Raw genomic sequence first — 25009 nt, forward strand, 5'->3', positions numbered from 1 at the left:
CGCTATCACGTTCCTGGAACTCATCGATCATCGTTAACGTGACTTCAGTGACGTGTTGCTCGTACCACTCGTGCAGATTTGAAGTGCGATAAAGTTCATAGTTTTTAGTGGCAACATTTTTATTGTCACGTTTACCACGAATGTTCGTAAACTCACCGTTGAACACGGTGTTCACTTTTACACTATTATGTTCTCGTATAGCATCTCCAACTCGCTTGATCACAATTTCCCGCGCATCTTTAAGAAACTGGCGCGGTTCAATGTGTTTAGAATTAATTACCGCACCGGTCAGAACACGATTCTTAAACGCGGTATCAATTTCTCGCCAAACGAGTCTTTCCGCGTTATCACTAGTGCCCGCGTAATCACCACCAACGTGCACAAAACGTCTCTCTAACAGAGTCTTTTCACTCGCGAGTCGCGCGATCCTTGCTACCACAGATTGTCTATGTCCAACGGTGAGCCGAGGACGCTTAGCGCGACTAAGTTCTTCGAGCTGCTCGATGCACTCTTCACATCGTTGCAGCCACGCGAAACACTGCACCAAGGTAGTAATAGCACGGCACTGCTCCAATAATTGAAGTTCCATTTGTTCGAGATGCTCCATTTTTTGAATAAATCGGAGAAAAAAAACACAAGAAAAATAAACACTGATAAATATATAATTTTTAAATAGTTCAATTTGTACAAATGTAGCACAAATTACATGGCATAATTTGGTACAACGAAAAAAAAAAACTAACATTTGAAATCTTCTTCTTATAGAACTTCTCACAAAACTTCTTACTGATCTTCTGATGAAACTTCTTGCTGAATTTTTCACTAAACTTTCAACTCAAAACTGACCGAGAGTAACTCAGACTTTTCGGTTTTATACTGAGTTAGGACAATTAAAGTACACATTTTTGAAAAAAATGTATCATCTTGACGTTGTCAAGATAAAATAAGTTCAATGTTTTTCAGAAAGATAACATTCGACATGGAACAAATCTTTTTCAGCTTTTATTAATTTTAAGAGATAGTCATATATCATTATAATTTTATGTTTTATAGTAGGGCCTGCATAGAAAAGTAACCCATAAAAATAAGTTATGTTAATCTGAGCTGATTTCTTATTTCAAGATAAAATGATATAATACAATATTATTTTAAAAACCATTGAAATAGTACATATATTATCTTGCATTTTACAATTTTATCAAAATTTTCTTTTAAAAGCAGATATTCACATGTCATTTCATGTTTTGTGGGGGTCTGCATTGAAAAGCACCCCATAAAGATAAATCATATCAATTTTAAAAAGAGCTGGTTTCTTATCTGAAGATAAAATGGTACAATAGATTTTCCATTATTTTTTCTTCCTATGACTAAGTTGAATAAAACTTCTTTGGAGATTTTTTTTTCAATAAGTAATATCTATGAGAAATTTCTAGGTTTGAATGATATCAAGAATTTTTTCCAGAATGTACGATGTGATATTGCTAGCTCTATAAATTAGGAACACAGACTACAGCGAAGATGAGAATAGATTGTTTTGCTGTTCCCTACATGGTATATACAATTATCATACATTTATAGACATATCAAATTATAATAGTAATTGTGATCACGATACAATCTCAAAGCTTTATACACGCAACCATGTGATTCATGGCAAGCTTTCTGACATAGTGAAACTTCACCAGTGGACCTTCATTATGATAATCTGTACTAAATACGAAGAAGTGTCGTAAAAAAAAATTTATTTTATTAAATATATTGAGGGGATTACAAAGTAGAAGAGGGGATTATAAAATAAAGGAGGGGATTACATAATAAAAAGGAAGCAAGAAAACTCTACCGCATCAGTCGCTCAGTGAACAGTTGAAAACTTTCAGAAAAAAATATATACAAGAAGAAGATGGACTACTACGTGCCGCTTCAACAGGACGAAATGTGTGAAAAAGTGTAAGTATTTATAATTTTTATACATTTTTTATATTTTGTTTCCGTTTTTGTAACTAACTTTTTACTCCATATTTTTTTTATTTACAGAACATTGCCACGGTATACGCCTCACATTTTGGGGAGGAGATTGGCATTGACGTCCACAGCGTATAAATATCTCGACATTGGAATCAGCGTAGGACCAACATCGTTTGTGGAGATACTTATTGGTGACAATCGAGGCAATCAAATAATTCTGGCTCATGCAACGTGGACAGCACTGTTCCAGAAACGTGTGGACATTGAACGACTCGCGCAGTCGACTTCTCCTTCCTCAACATTATCGATTCAAGATCTTATTGTACAACTCATTAAACTGCGTAATGAAAATATTGTTAAATTAACATTACGCGATACTTGCATGTATTTGAAACCAAAAACTGTACTTTTTCTGTTTGAGCTCGAACAATGCGTCGAGCATATATATTACTCTTTATATCAATATACATATACAGTGAGCGAAAAATATAAACATTTTGTAACCCTTTTACGCCAAAATTATGTTAATAATAAATGCGATGCGGCAAAACTCTTGCGAGAAAAATATGATAAAACTTCGCTTTTAGAATGTGAAATGTTAGCTTACGCTTTAGATAATATTGTACGTGATGCATTACATGACAAATAAATAAGAAAAAATTGAAATATTGTAACAATGTCTTCAATATTATCTTTCCTATTCAACTATTGTCCCTTAAAAGATAAAGCATTAGTCACACCATATTCAAGCGAGAACAATGTGTGCGGGCGAGAGAAAGAGAAAACCAATAGCTGTACATGTACAATAGCTGTAACATGTGCGAGTGAGAACGCGCACGAAAAAGGGAGAGAGAGCGATACGTTTATTCCCAAATAATTGTTATTTGCTAAACTAATTTTTAATAAATTAATATAAAATTTATATTAAATTGATATTAGGTTAATATTAACCTAATATAAACATAATAAAAATTCATATTAATTTATCAAAATTAGTTTAGCAAATAACAATTATTCGGGAAAACTATGTGAGCGAAAACATAACGTGTGTGCGTGTGAGAAATAACCATATACAATAGCCATAACGTGCGCAAGCGAGAGCGCGCATGAGGGAGGGAGACAGAGAGAGAAAGAGAGAGAGGGAGAGAGAGAAAGCAATACGTTTATTCCTTAATATTAATTATTAATAATTAATATAGAATTTATATTAAATTGATAATAGGTTAATATTAACCTAATATAAACATAATAAAAATTTATATTAATTATTAATAATTAATATTAAGGAAAAAACGTTATTGTGGAGAGAGAGAGACTGACTGACTGACTGACTGAGCGTTTATTATTATTATTCTAGGGCGTAGCCCTCTAAGAATAAAGTACAGGATAATAACTTCAGGATTGAGTACAATGTAGATAACAAAAATAAAATAAAATAAAAAATAGTAACAAGAGAAGTAAGGTGCAAATAAACTTAAGATAGGCGTAACTTAAAGTAAACATGACAAAAGTAGAAACAAAAATAATAACAAGAGAAGTGAGGTGCAAGTAAACCTAAGATAAGCGTAACTTAAAGTAAACATGACAAAAACAAGAACAGAAGATAATAACAAGAGAAGTAAGGTGCAGATAAACCTGAGATAAGCGTAACTTAAAGTAAACATGCAAGAAAATATAAAATATAAAAGTAAGAATAAGAAATAAACTAAAATAACAACTTAGAGGAATCACATTTGCTTAAGAGAAGTTAGCATCTTTTCGCAGAGACGGAACTGAAATGAAATTGCAACAGCAGAGGACAAGCGCAGAGGAAGAGGGAGTAAGATAGGGTGTGCTTGAGGAGAGGCGCGAGAGGTTGAAGAGTGAGCACGGCAAGGAGTGCCGAAGGTAGGAGGGACATCGGGGATTCAGAGTAGCTGCGGATGAGGTGGAAAGAAAAGGAGAGAAGAAATTTGAGGGAGAGAACGTGAGGTCAGATCCCATCCCGTGACCGCAGATGACTGAAGAGGAGGTTTTTAAAGGAAGCTAATGAATTTGACTCTTTGATGTGCGGCGGGAGAGCGTTCCACATAGTGCAACCGGATATGAGGAATGAATGCTGGTAAGTGGAGGTGCGACAGGACGGAACGGCTAAGTCCCAGGGAGAAGGAGGGGATCGGAGATGGGAGAGAGACCTAGGAGCAGGCTGGAGATTGTGAGCAAGGAAGGGGGGAGAGCCGGAATGGATAATGGTGAAGATCAGGCAGCAGGTCAAGTATTCCCGTCGGTCGTCGGCGGACAGCCAGCCCAAACGCTCGTACGAGGGGGACACATGTTCGTCCCGGCGAAGGTCGAAGATGTAGCGCACGCAGGCGTTCATCAAACGTCTAAGCTTGAGCCTCTGTTGACCCGTCAAGTCTGTGAGTACCGCGGCGCAGTAATCAAAGACTGGAAAGGCGAGTGATCTGATGAGTTGCACTCTCAGAGGCAGTGCGAGACCGTTTTTAAAATGATTTAAGCGCCAGAGGATCCCACTAACCCGACTGGAGGTGGAACGAATTTGGTGAGCCCAGCTCAGATTGTTGGTCAGGAGCAGCCCCAGGTTACGGACATTGTCGGCGAATTGAACACGCGTGCAATTCACGAACAAGTCTATACTGGACGTTGGGATCGAGTTAACAAACCTGGGGCTGCCCATGAGAAGCGCCATGGTCTTACCGGCGTTGAGTTTGAGGAGATTTCTCGCCGCCCACCGCTCGACCGCCGCGATGTCCTCGTTGACAAGAGCAACTGCGTTACGGAGATCATGAGGAGGGAAGTGGAGATAAATTTGGAGGTCGTCGGCGTAGAGCAGGTGATGGCAGTGCCTGAGCGAGTGCCTGAGATCATTGACGAAGATGGAGAAGAGAAGGGATCCCAGAACTGAGCCCTGAGGGACTCCGGCAGAGACAGGCAGCGCGGATGAGAGAGAGCCGTCTGGTCCTTTAACGCACTGGTGTCTGTCGGAGAGGTAGGATCGAAACCAGGTCAGAGCGGACGATGAGATCTTGAGGTTGCTGAGTTTCTCGAGGAGAAGCGCGTGGGAGACGGAATCGAAGGCTTTCGAGAAGTCGAACATGACTAACAGGGTGGTCATGCGTTTGTCTATGGCCAATCTCACATCGTCGACCAGCTTGATAAGGGCGGTTTGCGTGCTGTAGCCCTTTCGAAAGCCGGTCTGGAAAGGATCGAGGAGGTTATGGTGAGAGATGTGAACGACCAGGCCGTCGTAGGCAATACGCTCAAGCACCTTGGAAAGGAAGCAGAGGAGAGAGATGGGGCGGAAGTCGGACGGGACGGAAGGATGGCAGGTTTTGGGGAGAGGGATGACATGTGAGGTTTTCCATAAAGTGGGAAAGGTGGAGGAGTTAAAGGAGAGGTTGAAGAGGTCTAGGATGACAGGAAAGATGACGGTGAGACAGAGGAGAATAATGCGGCGGTTTAAGCAGTCGGGACCGTACGAGTCGGAGGAGCTGGTTTTGATGGCCTTGAGTAGGGTTTCAGGAAAGACATGGGGAAAGTAAAAGGTAGCAGGATCGGAGACCGAGGAGGCATGACAGGGGAAGGAGGCGGGTGGAGAAGGAGGCAAAGGGGAAAGAGAAGAATGAGAGAGATGAGCAGTAGTGAAGAAGGAGTTGAGGTCTCCAAGAGGGAGATTGAGGTGGAGGTTAGAGGAGCGACTCCTAGCGAGGCCAAGCGAGCGCAGCTCCGACCACAGTCTTGCTGGGGACAGTTTAGGGTCCAGTCTTTTGCGCAAGTAGTTATTTTTTGCCTCGATCAGGCGCGATTTTGCCAAGTTTCGGAGAGACCGAAACCTCTCCCGCCGATCGGTGGAGGGGTGAAGGAGGAAGGATCTTCTGGCGGCGTCTCGTTCCCGGAGAAGAGACTTGACTTGGTGGTTCAGCCAAGGAGCGGGAGGCTTGTTTGCCACGAATGTTTTGTGAGGCAGGTGGATAGTCAAGGCGTTATTGATGAGAGAGTTGATTAGGTCGACCCTACGGTCAATGGAGCTGGCTGAGTTGACAGCAGGCCAGTCTTGAGAGAGAAGGGAGGAGAGGAAGTCTTCGGAGTTGAATTGAGAAAAGTCTCTGACTCGGATCACGCGAGGTGGAGCTCTATAGATGGAAAGGTCGAGAGTGACTTCGATGAGATCATGATTTGATAGAAAAGGGATTGGAAACTGCTGAAAGTTCTGTATTAAATTTTTGTCATTCACTAAACAGTGGTCGATTCTAGAGTGTGACGAGGAAGTGTGATGAGTGTCAGAGAAAGGAACTATATGGAGATTATTGGAGGTGCTGAAGTCGAGAAGGAAATCGGAGTCGTGGGAAGGACGATTAAGATCAATATTGAAATCCCCGATTATGATAGCGACTGTAAAGGAAAGATAGAGTCTTTCGAAGTCGGATTGGAAAATGGAAAGGTGACCAAGTTTTGGAGGACGATAAACTATGGCAAGCAGGAAGGGGCGGCAGCGGAGAGGAGAGATGCGGAGGATGAGATATTCCGGGAGAGCGCTGTAGAGTGTCGGCGATGAAGCGAGTATCTCGGCGCCAATGCCGCGACGCACGTATACCCCAACACCTCCTCCCCCCCTGCCCTCCCTGTCACCGCGAACTATGTAATAGCCAGGAAGCTGGACAAAACTGTCAGGCGCGTGTGACTTCAACCAGGTTTCGGAGAGAGCTATAAGGTCGTAATCGCCTCGGCTGAAGAAATCGGCAAATTCAGAGAAGTGGGGGAGGAGAGATTGGCAGTTAACATGGCACACGCGCAAAGATCCCGATCGTCCGGAGTGAGAGGGGGCCGGGCCTCATTTAGTGCGCTTAGAAGGGGCCCTAGGAATCGCCCCGCGGTTCGCGTCACGGCCCGCAGTCGTACGGGTCGCGGAGGCACCAGCGACATCGGCAGCGCCAGCCGTCCCCGTCGGGGGAAGAGAAGCCGCGAGGCCGCGCGCCGAATCGCGAAGGTCACGCAATGACCCGCCGGGAGATGAAGAGGGCAGAGGTGCACCGGCGATAAGTGCGGAGAGGTGGTCGCTACCCCGCAGTCGGATAGGCGAGGTGTCGAGGTGTCTCTTGACAAAGACGCGTCCGTTGCGCACCCAGGCACGGTGCAGGCGACCCGCGCCAACCGCACCCCTCGCGGCAGCGAAAATCCCGCGAGTGGAGGAAGGAAGACGCTCGTTAATATCGATGGTCCCGGGGAGGAGACCAGGAACCGATGAGCCGTCGAGCCTCCCGTGAGAGCGTTTGCCCGCAAGTATCCGGTCGCGGACCTCGCGCGAGGAAAGCCTGACCACGAGGGGACGAGGACGGTCCCCCTTGGCAGGGATGCGATAGCAACTCGCTATGTGATCGAGGCCAACCTCGACGCCGAGAGCAATTGCGATTTTGCTGAGAGTAGTTTTGAGGTTCTCGGAGGGGGTTTCAATCACCCCGAATAAGATGAGCTCGGAGCTCCTATTGACCTGCTCAAGGGCGTCGAGGCGGGACTCGAGCCTACGCACATCGGCACTAGCAGCGCCGGTCGCTGGACGCGCCTCGAGCGCGGCGACGCGAGCGTCGGTATTCACCTGCCGTTGCCGCAGCTCAGCAAGTGAAGACGTGAGAGCTTCTGAGGTGGCAGACATCCTAGACTCGAGGGCAGCAAGCTGGGGACCGATCGAGGAGAGATCCTGCAATTGAGACTTGATGGTGGGTAGATCCCGCAGCTGGGTTTCGATTACGGTCATCTTGGCGAGAAGCGAGGCGACCATAGCGCCGAGAGGGTCAGCCTCCGAGGCGCTCCGGGCAGCGACGTCCTCAGAAAGGGCCGAGCAGCCCGCTGGCAGTGCCGAACCGATGGAAGGCCGTAGGAGACTTTGTCCCTTGCAGGCAGGACAGGAGAGACCGGTCGGCGCGGTGCCGCATGTCGACCCGGCCGACGTAGCCACGCATTCTTCGCGGTAGAAGTGCCTTCCGGTGCGCTCGCATTGAAACGCGTCGGTAGCAGAGATGAATCTCCGACAGATACCGCAGGCGTGCGTCATGATTGGACGGTCGACAGAGAATAGCCAATCAGGAGAAGGACAGCCGTGGATGCGTGTCGGAACGCAGAGTCGGAGAGAGGTCCCAGCCGTTGTAGTCTCGGAACGCCGCCTCGCCGAGTGGTCCCGACCGCAGTAGTCTCGGAACGCCAAGCAGACGAGCCGGCCCGCGGCGCAAGCGCAGAGCGACAGAAGGCCGGCTCGGAAGGAGAGGTTAGGACGCCGAAAGCACCGCGTCAAACCGCAAAAGAAAAGCAGAGGCGGCCCGGATGCACTCACCACGATGGCAGGAGTCAAGCGGAGGAGGCCTTGACCAAGCAAACTGCAACAAGCAGCCCCGCAGGGCAAAAGGCGGCAGAAAAGAAGCGAGAAAATAGCGGAGAAAAGGCAAAGCGCTGTCGATGGTACTCACGTGACAAGAGAGAGAGGAAGTTTGGCCAACGGTCCCGACGAAGGGCCCACCAATGCTCCAGCCGAAGGGTCCGCCAATGCTCCCGACGAAGGACCCGCCAATGTTCCCGACGAAGATTCGATCAAAGACAATTCGGCCATAAGTTCGGCCAAAAATGCGGCCGAAGATTCCTCCCAGCCAATAGTTTCGACAAAAATCCGGCCAAAGGTCCGGTACTAATATTCAGGCTTTGGATTTCACGATGCACAATTTTCATAGCTATAGTCATAGAATGTTCAATAGTATACATATTAGTATGTATATGGTAATAATATATTTCATTGTCTAACCACACTTGGCACCAGTCAATTGGCAGAATGTATGGACTATTTTTCAGAAACTCTTGTCTTGGGACACGTTCCGTGAAGCTGTTTATTTTGATAAGACCTTGAAGGAAGATGTACATTGCGACATCTCATAGTTGCTATTTGTTTGGTAACTCGATTTATTTTAGACTTTCATTTGTTTAATTTGATAAATTCACATTGTAATTTGTGCGATTTTTATGTGTTTTATAGATCGTTACATTTTGTACTGAGGAAGACTTCATTAAAAGTCGAAACGTTTGCATTATCGTTGGATTTATTTATTGCTTTTAACATCCTGCGTGACTTTTAAGCTCATTATTTCCTAATTTTAATTTATTTATATGAGGCCTAACTTTTGTTCATATTGTTATAAAAATAGTTATTTTAATTTTAATACATATCTTGATGTTTTACTATATTAATAATTGTGATTATCATAATATATAGTAAAATATTTTCACAGTTGACACAACCATACATATACGGTTGTTTGTACTAACAATATAGTGATAATAACTATAAAAATAGTTTTTTTAGCCATAATTTTCCAACTATGCAATTGTAGTCACAAATACCACATACTTTTTTCTCTGTATACTAAAAAACTATATGTAAAATACAGATTTTCAGTATCGACAGTATTTATCGAAAAACACTCAACACATAGCTGCATATATAATTATAACACAATTAAACTCAAATGGAGAGTCACAAAAGATGTTTGATTCTCTTAACTTAAGCATATCTTTTAGCAAAAAATTAAGCAAAAAATTTTTTCATATTTACATATATTTTAAGAGATTACATTCTTACATTATGTTACGATTTATATACGTAACAAAAAAATATAATTTTGTTCTTTTAAAGTGCTCACAAATTTATGTAATATTTACATCTCATCCACATAACGGACGGGATCCGATAACGCACGGTGCGATAGCCCACCAACCAATCATATTGACTTATCTCACCCAAACAACGAAAAAACTCTAGGCATTGGCCGCTGTGAATGGTGCGCTATCGCTCCCATGTGTTATCGGGTTTCGCACCCACATAACGGTGATATATAACATTGTTCTTTTAATGTGCTCCCTCAGTTATGTAACAGTTATGTGTCGGTTAGGGAAAGTATCTCAAATTAAAAAAATAATTTATTTCATCTTATAACATTTTATTTTATTACTAATACGCACTGATAGCATATTTTTGCCAAGTGTTGTCGACATACCAGCAACTTACATTTTAAACAAATTTGTCGCGAATTGCGTCTGCGTACCGGTTTGCAAAAATGACACATCGTTCTGTTTGCTCTATTATCGAGCATATATTTCAATTCTGGATCGATTTGTAAATCTGAAAATATAATTGATTCTATAAATAAACGAACACACAAACGCAACGTAATTGTAAGCTAAAAACGGTTTACGCATCTAAATTGGAAGGTTTGGCCGAAGGTCCGGCCAACGGGTTTGCCGTAGATTCGGCCGAAGATACGGCCGAAAGTCCTTCGCACGGTTTAGCCAATGGTCCTGACGAAGGGCCCGCCAATACTCCCGACGAAGATGATTCAATTGAAGATAATTCGGCCATAAGTTCGGCCGAAAATGCAGCCAAAGATTCCATCCATGATTCAAATGAAATTTCGGCCGAAGGTCCGGTGCCAATATCTGTAAGAAAAATTTATTTTTTAAATATCTATAGCGCTCAGAGTCTTTAAGCGCTTTGATCAAATATCGATAATATATTTCGAACAGTTTTAGTTTGGCTTATTTTTTTTCAAAAAGTTGGCAGCCATGTAACGGAGAAGTATTTCGCACTCATTATTTAAGGCTGTGTTCCATTTTTACTGGCAGTGCAGTAAACGTGACGTCATGACGCATGTGTGTGTGTGTGTGTGTGTGTGTGTGTGTGTGTGTGCGTCTGCATGTGCGTATAATTACGTTAAATACATAAATGCGTAAAGAAAACTTTTATTCAAAAAGATCTGTTCAAAAATAAATGAGATCACAATACAATTAACCAAATATGTTATAAAAAAACCTAAAATATGTCAATGGTTATTTAAAAAATTTGATGCAATACAACAAAAGTTTATATAAACAATAAATGTTTATTATAACCCAGGCACGCCAAGTTTCAGTTTCACTATGATCTCGTTGATCGTTTCTCTAGCCCATTTTACACGATTTAGAATTTATATAAAAAGATAATGAATATAATAAATATTTGTTGCACACTTTTGAATAAATCGTTACTGCATATACTTTTATATATAATAAACTTTTACTATATTGTATGTAATTTTTAAATGACTGCTGTAACAACATATTTCAGAATTTATTTTTTTAATAAAATACTTGGCTAATTGTATCGTGATCTCGTATTTATTTTTGAGCAGTTGAATAAGAGTTTTTTTATGCGTTCTGAAATATTCAAGATAATATTTATTTGCATTATAAAATATAATACCAATCATATTTTATAATCTATGTGAATACTTTGAATATTTGTTTACGCACGCACGCACGCACGCACGCACGCACGCACGCACGCACGCACGCACGCACGCACGCACGCACGCACGCACGCACGCACGCACGCACGCACGCACGCACGCACGCACGCACGCACGCACGCACGCACGCACGCACGCACGCACGCACGCACGCACGCACGCACGCACGCACGCACGCACGCACGCACGCACGCACGCACGCACGCACGCACGCACGCACGCACACGCACGCACGCACGCACGCACGCACGCACGCACGCACGCACGCACGCACGCACGCACGCACGCACGCGTTCAATATGGGCGATTACGTAAGGCGATCGCAGTGATAAGCAGCTTGAACACTGCTTTTCCTCCATTCCCCCTCTTTACCATTCTCTCTCAAAACCTCTATCCCATTCTTATTCTCATTTTTTTCTTAATTATTTATGCATTAAAATAATCAATTTATGCATTAAAATAATGCTAGAATTATGCTAAAAACAATATTTAATCATTTGACGTTTTCCTTTTAATAATTTTGCACGAATAAAAAAATATTCTTTTTAAGTCAAAATCATATTTAAAATGCATGAATAAAAAATAAAACTGCAGAGTGAAAGAAAAAGAAAAAGGGAGAGGGAGAGAGAGAGAGAGAGAGAGAGAGAGACGAGTTCGATCAAATTTGAACGTGTATACTCACTTATCCTGCACAGCAATCAGCTTTATCTTCACGAAGACAGAATATCCATATTAAACTCAAGATTTTTCTCTTTTCTTCTTAAATCACATCACTTGTCACATTTACTGCAATCATTGTCTTGATCGAAAATTACTAATCACTTTACAAATCACTATCGTCAATTACTATTAGTCACTACTAATCAGCGTGAGAATTACTCAAAGAAAGAAACACGTGTTTACAAGACGAACACATGACACGTGTTTACAACAAAGAGGTTAGATTATATCCTCTTTCCTTCACGAGCGAGCAGTCGACTAGTTTTATTGTTCGCGGTATCACTGCGTGATTGACGTTCTAAAAGTTAGAACGCGATAATTAAAAATTAAAAATATTGTTGCGCCCGTGTGTTATGCCTGTGACCATGAACTTGAAGATTTCACGGTCATTCCGGACGAGCCCCAAACGTTGCACGCGCGGCGCGTTTACGGCTCACGTTTCTCGAGCGACTGTCACTTGTCTCATATCGAACTCAGTCTTTCGGCCGTCAAAAACCGGGATGACCTTGAAATATTTGAGATCACGGTCACTTGCACGTGTTTCATTTTTTGAGTAATTCTCACGCGTGATTAGTAGTGACTAATAGAGCGGTGTGAATTTAGCACCCCAACATTAGTTCTCGAGAGTCATTAGTTCTGATCAGAGTTCTAGCTTCTTTTTGAAGAGTATAGGGGTATTCTTAAATTTAAAAAACGAGTTCTGGCGATTAACACTGTTAAAATAATATTTACAGAACGAGCTGCTAACTTCACATTCGACTTTATGATTGAATAGTTCTGAATAGCTCATTTGATGTGTTTTGACGACTACTAGAGTTCCTCACACGAGAAACAACTTTTTTTTAATTTTTTAAATAATATCAAGTTGTTAAAAAATAATATCAAATCCAAAAAGTTCTGCATATTATAGTGCGTTTGCTTCTTTTCGATGAGAACTAGAGTTCCTGATAAGTAAAAATTATTAAATCTACATAATTATTTAAAAAATTACCATCAAAGGTAACAAATGGCAAGATTTCTATGACAAATAATTCCGTAATCATTGATCGGATCGTCTTCGGCTATGACAATTTCTTGTAGAACTCTTAGAGCAGGACTTCCGCCAGAACTACTGAAACTTTCAAAAAAAAGTTTTATTGAAACTTGGTCGAATTTCGCGAGTCACACTTTCCAGGTCGCATAACTTTTCTTTTTGAGAGTTCCAGTAGTTCTGGCGGCAGTTCTGGGTAGTGCTCTAAGAGTTCTACAAGAAATTGTCATGCCCGAAGGCGATCCGATCAATGATTACTGAATTATTTGACATAGAAGTCTTGCCATTTGTTACTTTTGATGGTAATTTTTCAAATAATTATATAGATTTAATAATTTTTACTTATCAGGAACTCTAAATCTCATCGAAAGAAAGCAAACGCGCTATTCAGAACTTTTCGGATTCGATATTATTTTTTTAACAACTTTTTTATTTAAAAAATTAAAAAAAAATTGTTTCTCATATGAGGAACTCTAGTACTCGTCAAAACACACTAAATGAGCTATTCAGAACTATTCGATCATAAAGTCGGGTGTGAAGTTAGCACCTCGTTTTTTAAATATTATTTTAACAGTGTTAATCGCCAGAACTCTTTATAAATTAAATAATACTCCTATACTCTTCAAGAAAAAGCTAGAACTCTAATCAGAATTCTCGAGAACTAATGTTGGGATGCTAACTTCACACCGCCATCGCTTGCTATTCCAACGTTTTTCATAGGGATATCTTTATTATTTAAAATTTCCTTAAATTTTTTAAAAAGTTTACCCGCTGAAGTTTGTAGCGTCTAATAAAGCTAATTCTAACAATTGAATTTTAATAATTTTCTTTTTTTGCCAAAATTGTACAAGAATACACAAACTTTGTATCACCAATATCTATACTTTCATGTACTAAAATTGAGAATCTATATTTTTTCAAAGATTTTACGGGCTTCTTGTTTCACGTTTCGCTATTATATTTTTAACAATGAAAGTGCACTTGTAAGGAGATGCCGAGAGATGAGGCTCACCGACTTTAATAAAATTTTATGAGTGTCTAGTATTCACTTACACATTTACTGCAGTAAAGCAGTTTGTTGCGGATATTGGCTCTTTTCGAGAAAATAATATATTTTTTAAATTAAATTTTATTTTTTAAAATTATTATATACAAGGTTTTAGACCGTTTTTAATTATTTAACATAAAATATGTTATTAAAAAGAATTAATAATTTTATATATGCAGAATAATTAAAAGAATCGTATTATATATAATTACATCGTAGTTTTAGGTTTATATTTTTAGCTGTATTTTGTTTAAAATATTAAATATATTTTTGAATTATAATAAAAGATATTTTTTAAAGAAGGATACTGAAAAATGAACATTTATATATTTATTCAGTACATTTACAAATTTTAAATAAAGAGTCAGCAACTTTTGAGATGCACGTAATTCGATCTTTAGAAGTGTTTGTCGAATGTTTGTTTATCAGATAACGTTTCGTGACATTTTACTCTCTCAAGTAGCACACGGTGTTAAACATTTTATAAATATTGTTATTTATATTTTAAATATTAAATATTTTATATTATACTTATGATAAGTAAAATAGTAAATATTTATAATATTTTATACATATCTTATTAATATTTTTATAATATTAATAACAAATTTTTATGATAACCTTATTCTTCACACATTTTAAAATCACAAAAATATTTATAAAATATTTTTGTAAGTATTTATAGAAGTTTCAAATAATTATTTTAAATATTTTGTAAATGTTTTATGAATATTTTGTGATATCTGAGCTATTCGTATATTGTTAAGTTGAAAAAATACAATAAATAAAAAAATTGTATATACCTTATAGTATGCTCTACTAATATTATATTTCATAAACTTAATATTTGTTATAGATTTCGCGTGCATATGACATTTTTTTAAATTTGTTACACATTGTATACGCAAATTTAACAGCATCACAATCATTCATATGCATGAGCGCATGACGTGGATATTTGCATGCTGATTTATATCGCGTGTTCTTAAATTTATTGAAAAAGAAAATGTTGCAACCTTCTGACTGTATATGTGTACATACAACACACACAAGGCGTTTGTCGAACGGCAGCCCGGCAAGCGCGAGAGAGAGAAAAGAAAGAGCGATAGCGCCGACCACCTCCGATGCGCATCGTTAAGTACCGCTCGCGCCGCTAGGTGGCCGCGGTCGCGAGCAGTTTCTCCTGTTTAAAATTTCGCGACTAGGGTATAAGAGTCGCGACGTTATAACCGTTGTCGCCCAGTGGGCTTCTTCTTTAACTGTCTGAAGCTGTTCTCCTTGGTTTTGAGCTTGGTTGAGATGTTTTCTCGTTTTATGGTACACATTTTATTTAATCTTATAATATAAGATTGACTAGTCCAATATCTGTAGTACATTTGATTTTGATATTTTGGCATCAATATTATAATTATGATGATTTATATCCTGTCTTCGTAAACCATAATGTATTGTCAAAATGGAATTAATTATTTCCAATTTTAGTTTATTATGAGTTTTATCTTTCATAATATTTAAGGCTCCTGACTCCTCAGCCGAGAACTCCGCGTTGACGGTAGCGACATTTCGTCGCGGACAAAATTAGAACTAATACACGTGAAACGTGACAGATTGACGATGAAATGTTATCGTGCATGTCATTTTGTTATTATGTGTTTCATTGTAAAAACATGACTTGTCTCGTATTTACCAAATTCGTAAAAATGGACCGCGAGTAAAGTTTCTTTGAATTTTATACATAAAAGTACATTTTTCACTCCTTTTAATAGCTATCCGTGTGTTTTCCTGTCTGAATAGACTCACTTTACGTGCTTTTTACGACTATTTACTGGCTGCTAGGCGAAAAAAGGATAGTCGTGACCGATATTTAAAAGTGTTTTAAAGCCATCTGATTAGTCTGTTTTATCCAAATTGGCATTATTTAGAAATGGCACGTCGGACAAAATTATGTGCCCATGTGTTTTCCTGTTTCAATTGCTTCACTTTACATGCTTTTTACAACTATTTACTGAATGTTAGGCGGAAAAAGGATAGTCGTGACCGATATTTAGAAGTGTTTTAAAGTCATCTGCTTAGTTTGTTTTATCCAAATTGGCTTTATTTACAAATGGCATGTCGGACAAAATTACGTGTCATTTCACGCAATTTCTCGCTTCTGACGTCACGACTTCAATATGGCCGCGGCGAGTACTCAGGAGCCTTAATTGGCTAAATACTTTGAACTTCGTCATTCGAAAATGGTAAAAGTAAAAATGTTGAAACTAGATTAGCCAAGATTCTTGAGAGAGGTTTCTCTCCAGCATTTTTGGAATTGAAAACCTTATGTCATAATTTTATCGTGTCATTAACATTCTGCGATTTAATATAATGTACCTCTTGGTGTTGCGCTTTAATACAAATAATTTGAAACTAATCTTTAATGAACTCTTGACAAAGAGATGTTATTGCCTTAGGTTTTTGATATTTTAATACACTACATGGGTTGAAAAGCCCCGGAAGTACTGTCCAAGTAATTCCAATTATTTCCGAAAAATGTTCCAATTCGTATAAAGATTACGAGAAAAACTTTTATCAAGGATGTTTTCGGGAAAAATATGGAAAATTCTCATAATTATGAAATCGTTCTGAGAAGTTATGGTATTTTTCATTTTTTGTTGGAAAAAGATTTAAGAAAGTCTTAGAAAATCTGAAGAATTTCACATAACTTCTCATGCAAATATTCTGAAAAATTATGTGATTTCTTATGTTATGTTTTTTTTTAAAAGTAAAAAAATATTAGAAAATTAAAAATTTTTTTTCATATCATAGCATCGTTCTGATCTTATTGTGATATCATAAAGCTTTATATTTTGTTTTAGTAAAAAGTGTAAGAAAATTTGAGAAAATTTTTACATAAGTTTACGCAATTACTTACAAATTGTTGGCATGAGAAATTGTGAGAACTTTTATAGAAAATTATAAGTTTTTCCAGGGAAAGCCGTGCGTACTCCGTTATATTTTTTATTTATTACTCAAATTATTACTTTTATTTATTAATCTGGTTAATAAATAAAAGTAGTACGTAATATCGTAAATTTTTAATTAAATACATTTTATTTCTACGTAATTTTCATCGCAACTTTTTAATACTTGTAATGTTTTCAATGTAAATATTATTTCTAAAGTACTTTAAGGGGAGGTTTTAGTCAAAAGGCCCGAAAATTAACGTAATTTCATGATTTTTTTTTTGAGCGAACGTAAATGTTTTTTGAAAAAACTTTTTATTGCATTTATTAGTACATATTTGAAAATATAAATAACATTTTTTCTTCCAAAAAAATCAAAATGGCGGTTCCAGCCCTGACTGAATAAAGCCGTGCGCGGCGATAAGCAATGTGCGCTGCACACTCTACGGCCCTGCCAAGTGATCTGGGAGCCTATTCTTGAATCTATACGCAACTTCACGTATACGCACGTTGCAAATGGTGGAAAAGCGTATACGTTTCTCATGTCGTATTCTTGAGAACTGTTTTGCAGTACTCGCAGTTGGAAACGTATACGTTTTCTATTAGGCCAAAATACGCTTGGAAACGTTGTAAAATATACTTATACCTTTCTACAAACATTGGATCAAAAGTATATTGCGCAATAGTGTTTATAAAGGTTAACGTTGCACATAGCGATTGAAAAGGTAATTAATTTGACTTAAACATTTTCAAGAAAATTCATTTAGATGGATAATTTAGAAAAGAAAAAGCGAAGTGCAAACATTACAAACGAACAGAGAACTTTATTAATCGAATATATGAAAAAGCATCCACAATTGACAAAAGGAAAATTCTCGTCATCTTTCACATTAAAAGATTCTGTACAAATGTGGAACAACGTAGCACAAATTTTAAATTCAGTTAACGGGACAAGGAAAGATTGGAAAGGTTGGCGAAAAGTAAGAATATATAATATAAATAGAGCAAAAAATTTTTAATGATTATTATTTAAAAGAAAAAAGATTTAAATTTAAGGTTAGAAGACCTGTGTTATTCGTAGCGATTCTTAATGTTAAAATAATAATTCTTACAATTTCTAATTTATAAAAAATATTTAAAATTGTTTTTTATTATTAAATATTCACTGTAAAGTAATGTTATTGTTATTGTTCTTGTGATAGTATAAATTATTTGCAAATAGTTACAATCTTGTGCTTTAAATGCTTAGGCAATACTGACATTCATAGTTGATTCTGATATTTAAGATCGTCTTAAGTAACATCTTAAGATGTTATCAACCAATCACAGATTTGTATTAGTATCTTAAGAGGATGCTATAGTGACTGAAGAACTTCCTCGACGTCAGCATTGCAGATTATTTTTCGAGAGAGACCAGGCTATCGCTCTTTGTCCAACGCATAGATCTGTCTTTGTTTTTCGATTATTATTTCGCCATCTGCGAAAAGACCTATCAATTACAGTCACTACTCTGCTTGCCATTGTTTATGTGCGCTAAGCAAAATTTGTACACGTACAGCTGTTTACATGTTAAACTTTTTTGTTAGGCTTTTAACTGGAATGACACACAGTCAGTGTTGTTTGTTAGAATTTTCTAAAGTGCGGCCTGGTCTCACTTCATACATACGAACTACAGAACGTTAGTAAATGACAAAAGTTAATCTCAGTTGACAGATCCACGAGCCAAAAATAAATTTTTAACTTTTTGTTCGATTTTCTCGTAAAATTTACCAGCCCGCACTTTGTTTTGGTGCGTATTTTTATTCTGTAAAAGGATTGTGTGATCTGTAGAGCCAATTTGAAAATTAATGAACACTGTAATGTGTCGGTAATTCCCATCACTATAGCATCCTCTTAAGACATTACTTAAGACGGTCTTGAAATAAGAATTGACTATGAATATCGGCCTAAGTAATTTCAAGTTAAAATTTAATTTGAAACATTTTTCAGTGTTGGCATGATTTTCAATCGCGAAGCAAAAAAAAACATTCAAGTATAAAACAATCAATGGCAAAAACAGGTGGTGGCACAATGAATAGTGAAACATTAACGACACAAAAAGAAGAAGTTTTAGATATAATGTGTCCAACTAGCATTGATGGACATCCCGAAATAGAAGAATCTACTGTGGATTTATTGCAGATTCCAGAAAATGTATTATATAAATACAATTTTATTTTTTATAACAAAGCTTCAGACGTTTTAATCCAAGATTTGGGTCATCCTCAGTGTACAGAACAAAGAAGTTGTAGCAATAACATGCATTTTTTATTTCAAGTTTATCTTAATTATTTGTGATAAAAGGTTCATCAATCAAGAAGTCGTTAAACGATTAAGTCAATTTGTGGTCCATCTTGACAAAAAATTATCAAATGTAGTCAAATGTTTATTGTATCTCCTATGACAGATAACGATTTTGATTCAATTGACTTAATCGTTTAATATCTTCTTGATTAACAAAACTTACATTGCGAATGATTAAGACTTGATCCATGTTTTTGCTACAATTATTTTATTCTGTTTACTGAGGATGATCCGAATCTTGGGTCAAAACGTTTAAAGCTTTATTAAGAAATAAAATTGTATTATTTATACATCATGATTCTGTGTTGGCTTTTATTGATTTTATCTATTTCATTGGCAACGTTTTATTTGCTTTACAAGAAAAAATAATGGAAGTACAGTATTTAGATGAAGATGAAGATATAGTATCAATAATTCATGACATATTATAGATGCAAATAATGATGACTGTTGTACCATAACGTCCCAAACCAAAGAAAGTAATGTAGACAAAGAATTTAATCATTTGCAGAACATAGTAAGTGGAAAAGAAAATATTAATAAAACACCAAAAAGTTACAAAATTAAAAGAGATAAACAACGATGTACTGTGCAATATAATAAATCCATCCAACAAAGTGAAATTTTACAAAACAATTCAAATTCTACACAAAATATAGACACTAATAAAGAAAACCGAACGCCTTTTAATGCAAAAAATAAAAATACAATAAGTAAACAATTAAAAAATTGTATTGAAGTATCAGAAAATCTAAATAATACTTACGAAAAAACATACGAATTGAAAAAAAATTATTACGAAAATAAATTACAATATCTAAAAAGAATTGTTGAAGCTGCTAAAAAAGCGATCAATATTTTAGAACATTTTTCTCATTAAATTTACCTACATATAACATATATGAGACTGCAAATAAAGTTATTCTTAAAACATATTTTAATCAATTAATAATATAAGAATTTTTTTTAATTTAATTTAATTTAATTTTTATTTTGTTTGTTTTTTATTTTTATTTTATTTTTTGTTTTTTGTTTTTTGTAATACACAAATAACCAAAAAAGCGTCAAACACAAAGCTGAATTTTTGTTGCCTAATAATAATTTATATGTATTGTAAATACATTAAAAAAAATAAAAAAAGTGAATGTAAAAAGATTACTTAATTTAATTAATGTGTTACATTTGTTATATGTGTTACATGTTATATGTTATGTGTTCTATGTTTATATGTTATATGTTCTATGTTTATATGTTATGTGTTCTATGTTTATATGTTATGTGTTCTATGTTTATATGTTATGTGTTCTATGTTTATATGTTATGTGTTCTATGTTTATATGTTATGTGTTCTATGTTTATATGTTATGTGTTCTATGTTTATATGTTAAGTGTTATATGTTTTTATGTTGTGTTAAATGTGTTATGTGTTAAATGTGTTATGTGTTATGTGTTAAATGTGTTATGTGTTATGTGTTAAATGTGTTATGTGTTATGTAACTTTTATTATACGTCATATTACAAAAATAAATGTTTGAAAACAATTTTTTATTTTTATCCTATCTTTCTGTTAATGTTATTGAAATACAAAATATATTTATTGACATATATAATATTTGAGCCGAAGATAAATACATGTTTAAATCGTTTAAAGACAAAACAATATGCAACTGGACTTAAGTGTACTGAATATATTGTCACGTATTAATACTGAATTTTATACAAATAAATATATATAACATATAAACGTAGAATATATAAAGAAATATATTAAAACATAACAGTTTTTTAAATTATTATTCAAGAAAAAAATTTCTTATCATCTGTCGCTGTTTTCTTCTATCAGCTGCTAAATCAGGATTGATTCTTTGAATATTCCTTTTAGGATTATTTTCTCCATTTTCAATATTATTTCTATTAATATTAATTCCTAAATCAAAATCGTCATCTACATCATTTAAGTCCAACGGCACATTTTCGCTGATACATATATTGTGCAATACTGCACATGTATTTATAATTATCGCTGCTATTGGTGGAGAATAGTGTAGTACTCTATGCTTTAACAAACATCTAAAACGCATTTTGAGTACTCCATTGCATTGCTCTATTAATGCACGGCATCTCATATGTTTTTTATTATATGTTGATTCTGGACTATCTTCTGCTGCATCAGTTATGGGAGTCATCATCCATAGGAAAACTCCCCGCGAGGTACGGTAGGCGGACACAGGAACGGTGTCGGCGCAGACAGTCCTCGAGAATTCCCGGCGACACTCGGAACGGTCTGGTCGGGATAGCCGGACGACGAGAATGCCCGTCGTCCGGCTGAACGGAACGGACAAGCCGTGCGGTGAGAATTCCCGCCTCGGGGACGACGGTTATACCCGTCGCGGGAAGGCAGGAACGAGTATGCCCGTTCCCGAGGAGGTGCTCGAGAATCCCCGAGCTAGGAGGCGCCGAGTATGCCCACCCCCATATAGGGTTTTACTAACGGTCCTATTCTGGCCCAAAACTGGTTCCTAAGTCACCAATATTGGCGTGATAATGGCAGCCATGACTAGCCCAGCAATGGGACTTCTCTGGAATGATAACTTCGGTCCAGCAATGGGTGACAATGTACGGCCAAACGTGCTAATCAATCATGGGCCATTAATGGTTAATCTGTGCTGCCAACATTAAACATTAATGGTAAATCTATCCTGCCAATATTTGACCATTAATGGCTAATCTATTATGCCAATAATAGCGCTCTTATGATTCCCGGGTTAGCTAAATTATTTTTGTATTGCTTTATTGCATAAATATATTCTTATAAATATACATTTATCAAAATATATTTCATTGGGAAATTTTTCCATTTTTATTAACAATACTTATAGGGTATGTAATTTTTATGTGTTAATGTATTTTTAATAAAAATTCAAAAACTATCTAGCAAAATATACTTTCATAAATGTATATTTGTAATAATATGTTTATGCAACAAAGCATAAAAAAACAATTTGATTAAGCCTGGCATTGTAAGAAAGCTATGTTGGCATTCTTACTATGCAGTAGAGTTTCTACTCGGAAAAAAAAATAAACATTTAAAGTTATTTTAAATTTAAAAATTCTTTTTATTATGTTATAAAAACTCTTTAAATGTCAACACATATATAATGTTATTCAACTTTTGTAACTTTTTTAAACTATTTTTCTTAGTTAACTCTTACATTACGTAGTATATATATCTATATATATTGTATTTCTCTTTCAACGCTTTTTAAGTAGGACTGAAGTTGTTATACATTATCAACATTATTTTCTCGTAGTTTTCGGCCGCCTTCTCTGTCGCCAGCTCTGGACAGCCACATGCCCACCTGGCCCGGTAATTTTTTTACATCCAGGGTATTTCCATATTTTTTGATCAAAGTATCTGCGAAAAATATTATATAATTAATATTTTAGTCACAAATTATATAAGACATAAGGGTTAATATTAAAAGATATTTATTTTACCTCTTAAACATAGATATGTGTTTGTCGCACTAAAATTTCTTTTTCCGTGACTTTTAATTATTTTTCCAGTTCCCGAATATTGCAATTCGACCGCTTTGACCATCACTGATTCTAAAGCTTTAGCAATGCTGTCTTTTACGACTGCATCACCAGCAATTAAAATTCGGAACAGTGACATCTGTAACAAAAAATTATTAAAAAATTTTTTTACAAATAACGTAGATGTATTTTTGTAGATGTATTTTCTACTTATTTAAAATTATTTACCAATGATTCTCTTTTGCTTTCAGAATTCATTAATGAATTTTCAAGTTGCAAAAAATCCTCCAATGTTACTGTGGGCAAAATTATTTCCAAGTCGCTTTTGATTTTCTCTACACCACTTTGTGCCGTATTTTCTGTTGGACTGTTTAATACAATTGTATGTTTGATTTCGTTAATTTTTTTGTCCAGGTCGTATATAATGCTTCTTTTGGCAGACTTTATTTCACTTAATATTGTTTCTTGCAGTTGTTCAAACTTGTGATCTATGTATTCCTTCTGAACGGAAACATTCTCTGAAACTAAAAAAATTATTGAATATTAAGTTAGAGATCTAATAAATCTAAAAGCAGTACATATTTAACACAATTTCAAGTATTTACTTGGTGGTAGATTTATTATATCTATCGCGGCAGTTTGTTCTAAAAAAGGAATATCTATTATCTCTACTGTTTGCTCCGTTGGTTCATCTGTCGAGCATATCTCTAAAATACAAAAATATTTATATACAAAGTATTTTATATTAGGATAAAACAAGAAGAAGTTAAACAAAGTTGAAAAATGTATATACCTGGATTGTTCTTCGTTTTTGGCTGGATGGTAAGCAACGAATTTACTGATGCCGAAGAAGGCTTACTCCAGTGTTGGAAGGGTTTTACAGCATTCAAACTTTTTTCGAGGGCATCTGTAGACATTTTAATAGGTTGGCCTTCATCACATCCGTCATCAGTGCATTTAATTTTATCGGACTTCAAGGCTCGCTTGAGCCGCCTTTTCCCCTGTTTCAAGTCTTCTAATTATTTAAAAAGAAAAAATTACAGTAACGGCACATTAATTTGCATAAAGAAACTATTAATAAATAATATTACATACTTGCGTATGCAATGACTTCTATTGCAAAAGATTCCCAATGTTGCTCGGGCTCTTTCAAAGATAATAACCAGCTGTCTATGTGATCGTAATCGCACGGACCTGGGAATAGGCAGGTATATCTGTTCTCTTCATCTCCGTGCACCTACGAGAGTGGGACCAAATCAAGAATTCTATTAGAATTTGAATTTTCGTCCGTAAAACGAATAATTACGTAACGTTCCTTGTTTTTATCGCACATCTAATAAAAAATATAATTATTTAGCTATGCACGCATCCATATAACCTCAATTGTTATTTCTTACCTTTCCTTGTTTTCAGTCTAATAATTTTCGTTTTGTTTTCACACAATATTCGAGTTCTTACAATTTTCCGCCTTTGACTGTTGGAATACTTAAAACTCCTGTCCTTTCATACGGTTATAGGAAGGGATCGTAACTCATAACTCATGAGCCGGTCGGTTACCGCAGGTCGCCGATTGTAGCCATAGGCCGGTTGCGCATGCGTGTGCATGCTTACACACACACACACACACACACACACACACACACACACACACACACACACACACACACACACACACACACACACACACACACATACATATATATACTGTGCATCAGCACGCATTCCTAGTTGTTTGTTATGGCGTAATATCTCTTTATTATTTTTACGTTTATGTGTACATGTATATTTATATTTGTAGATATATTTTACACTTATTGGTACTTTTACATTTACTTATATATATATATATATATATATATATATACTTATTTTTTATATATTTTATTTGTACATTTTTTTTATTTCTTATTTCATATTTATATATATTTTTTTATTATTTTTATCATTTCTTTTATTATTTTTTTATTATTATATATTATTTAAATATTTTATTTCATTATATATAAATATTTTTTAGATATTATTTACTACTTGTGATTTATTAACAATGTAGCAGAGTAACTGCATTTAATTCTTTTTCTATGTTTAATAAAACACATTTTTG

The 25009-nt window shown here is 36.5% G+C and overlaps 2 protein-coding genes across 2 annotated transcripts; one reads left to right on the forward strand and one right to left on the reverse strand.

The window, feature by feature from the left end:
* Nucleotides 1-1372: 1372 nt before the first annotated feature.
* LOC120357265 lies at nt 1373-2629 on the forward strand. Its single transcript, XM_039447385.1, has 2 exons — nt 1373-1947; nt 2035-2629. The coding sequence occupies exons 1-2, from the start codon at nt 1901-1903 to the stop codon at nt 2612-2614; spliced, it is 627 nt and encodes a 208-aa protein (XP_039303319.1). The 5' UTR covers nt 1373-1900; the 3' UTR covers nt 2615-2629.
* A 20217-nt stretch (nt 2630-22846) lies between these two features.
* On the reverse strand, nt 22847-24712 carry LOC120357126. Its single transcript, XM_039446870.1, has 5 exons — nt 24001-24712; nt 23699-23920; nt 23511-23612; nt 23134-23429; nt 22847-23044 (listed from the first exon to the last, which is right to left on the reverse strand). Exons 2-5 carry the CDS (start codon nt 23820-23822, stop codon nt 22847-22849), a joined length of 720 nt encoding a protein of 239 aa, XP_039302804.1. The 5' UTR covers nt 23823-23920; nt 24001-24712.
* Nucleotides 24713-25009: the final 297 nt, after the last annotated feature.

The sequence above is a fragment of the Solenopsis invicta genome, chromosome 3, assembly GCF_016802725.1.
Source record: "Solenopsis invicta isolate M01_SB chromosome 3, UNIL_Sinv_3.0, whole genome shotgun sequence".
Lineage (NCBI taxonomy): Eukaryota > Metazoa > Arthropoda > Insecta > Hymenoptera > Formicidae > Solenopsis > Solenopsis invicta.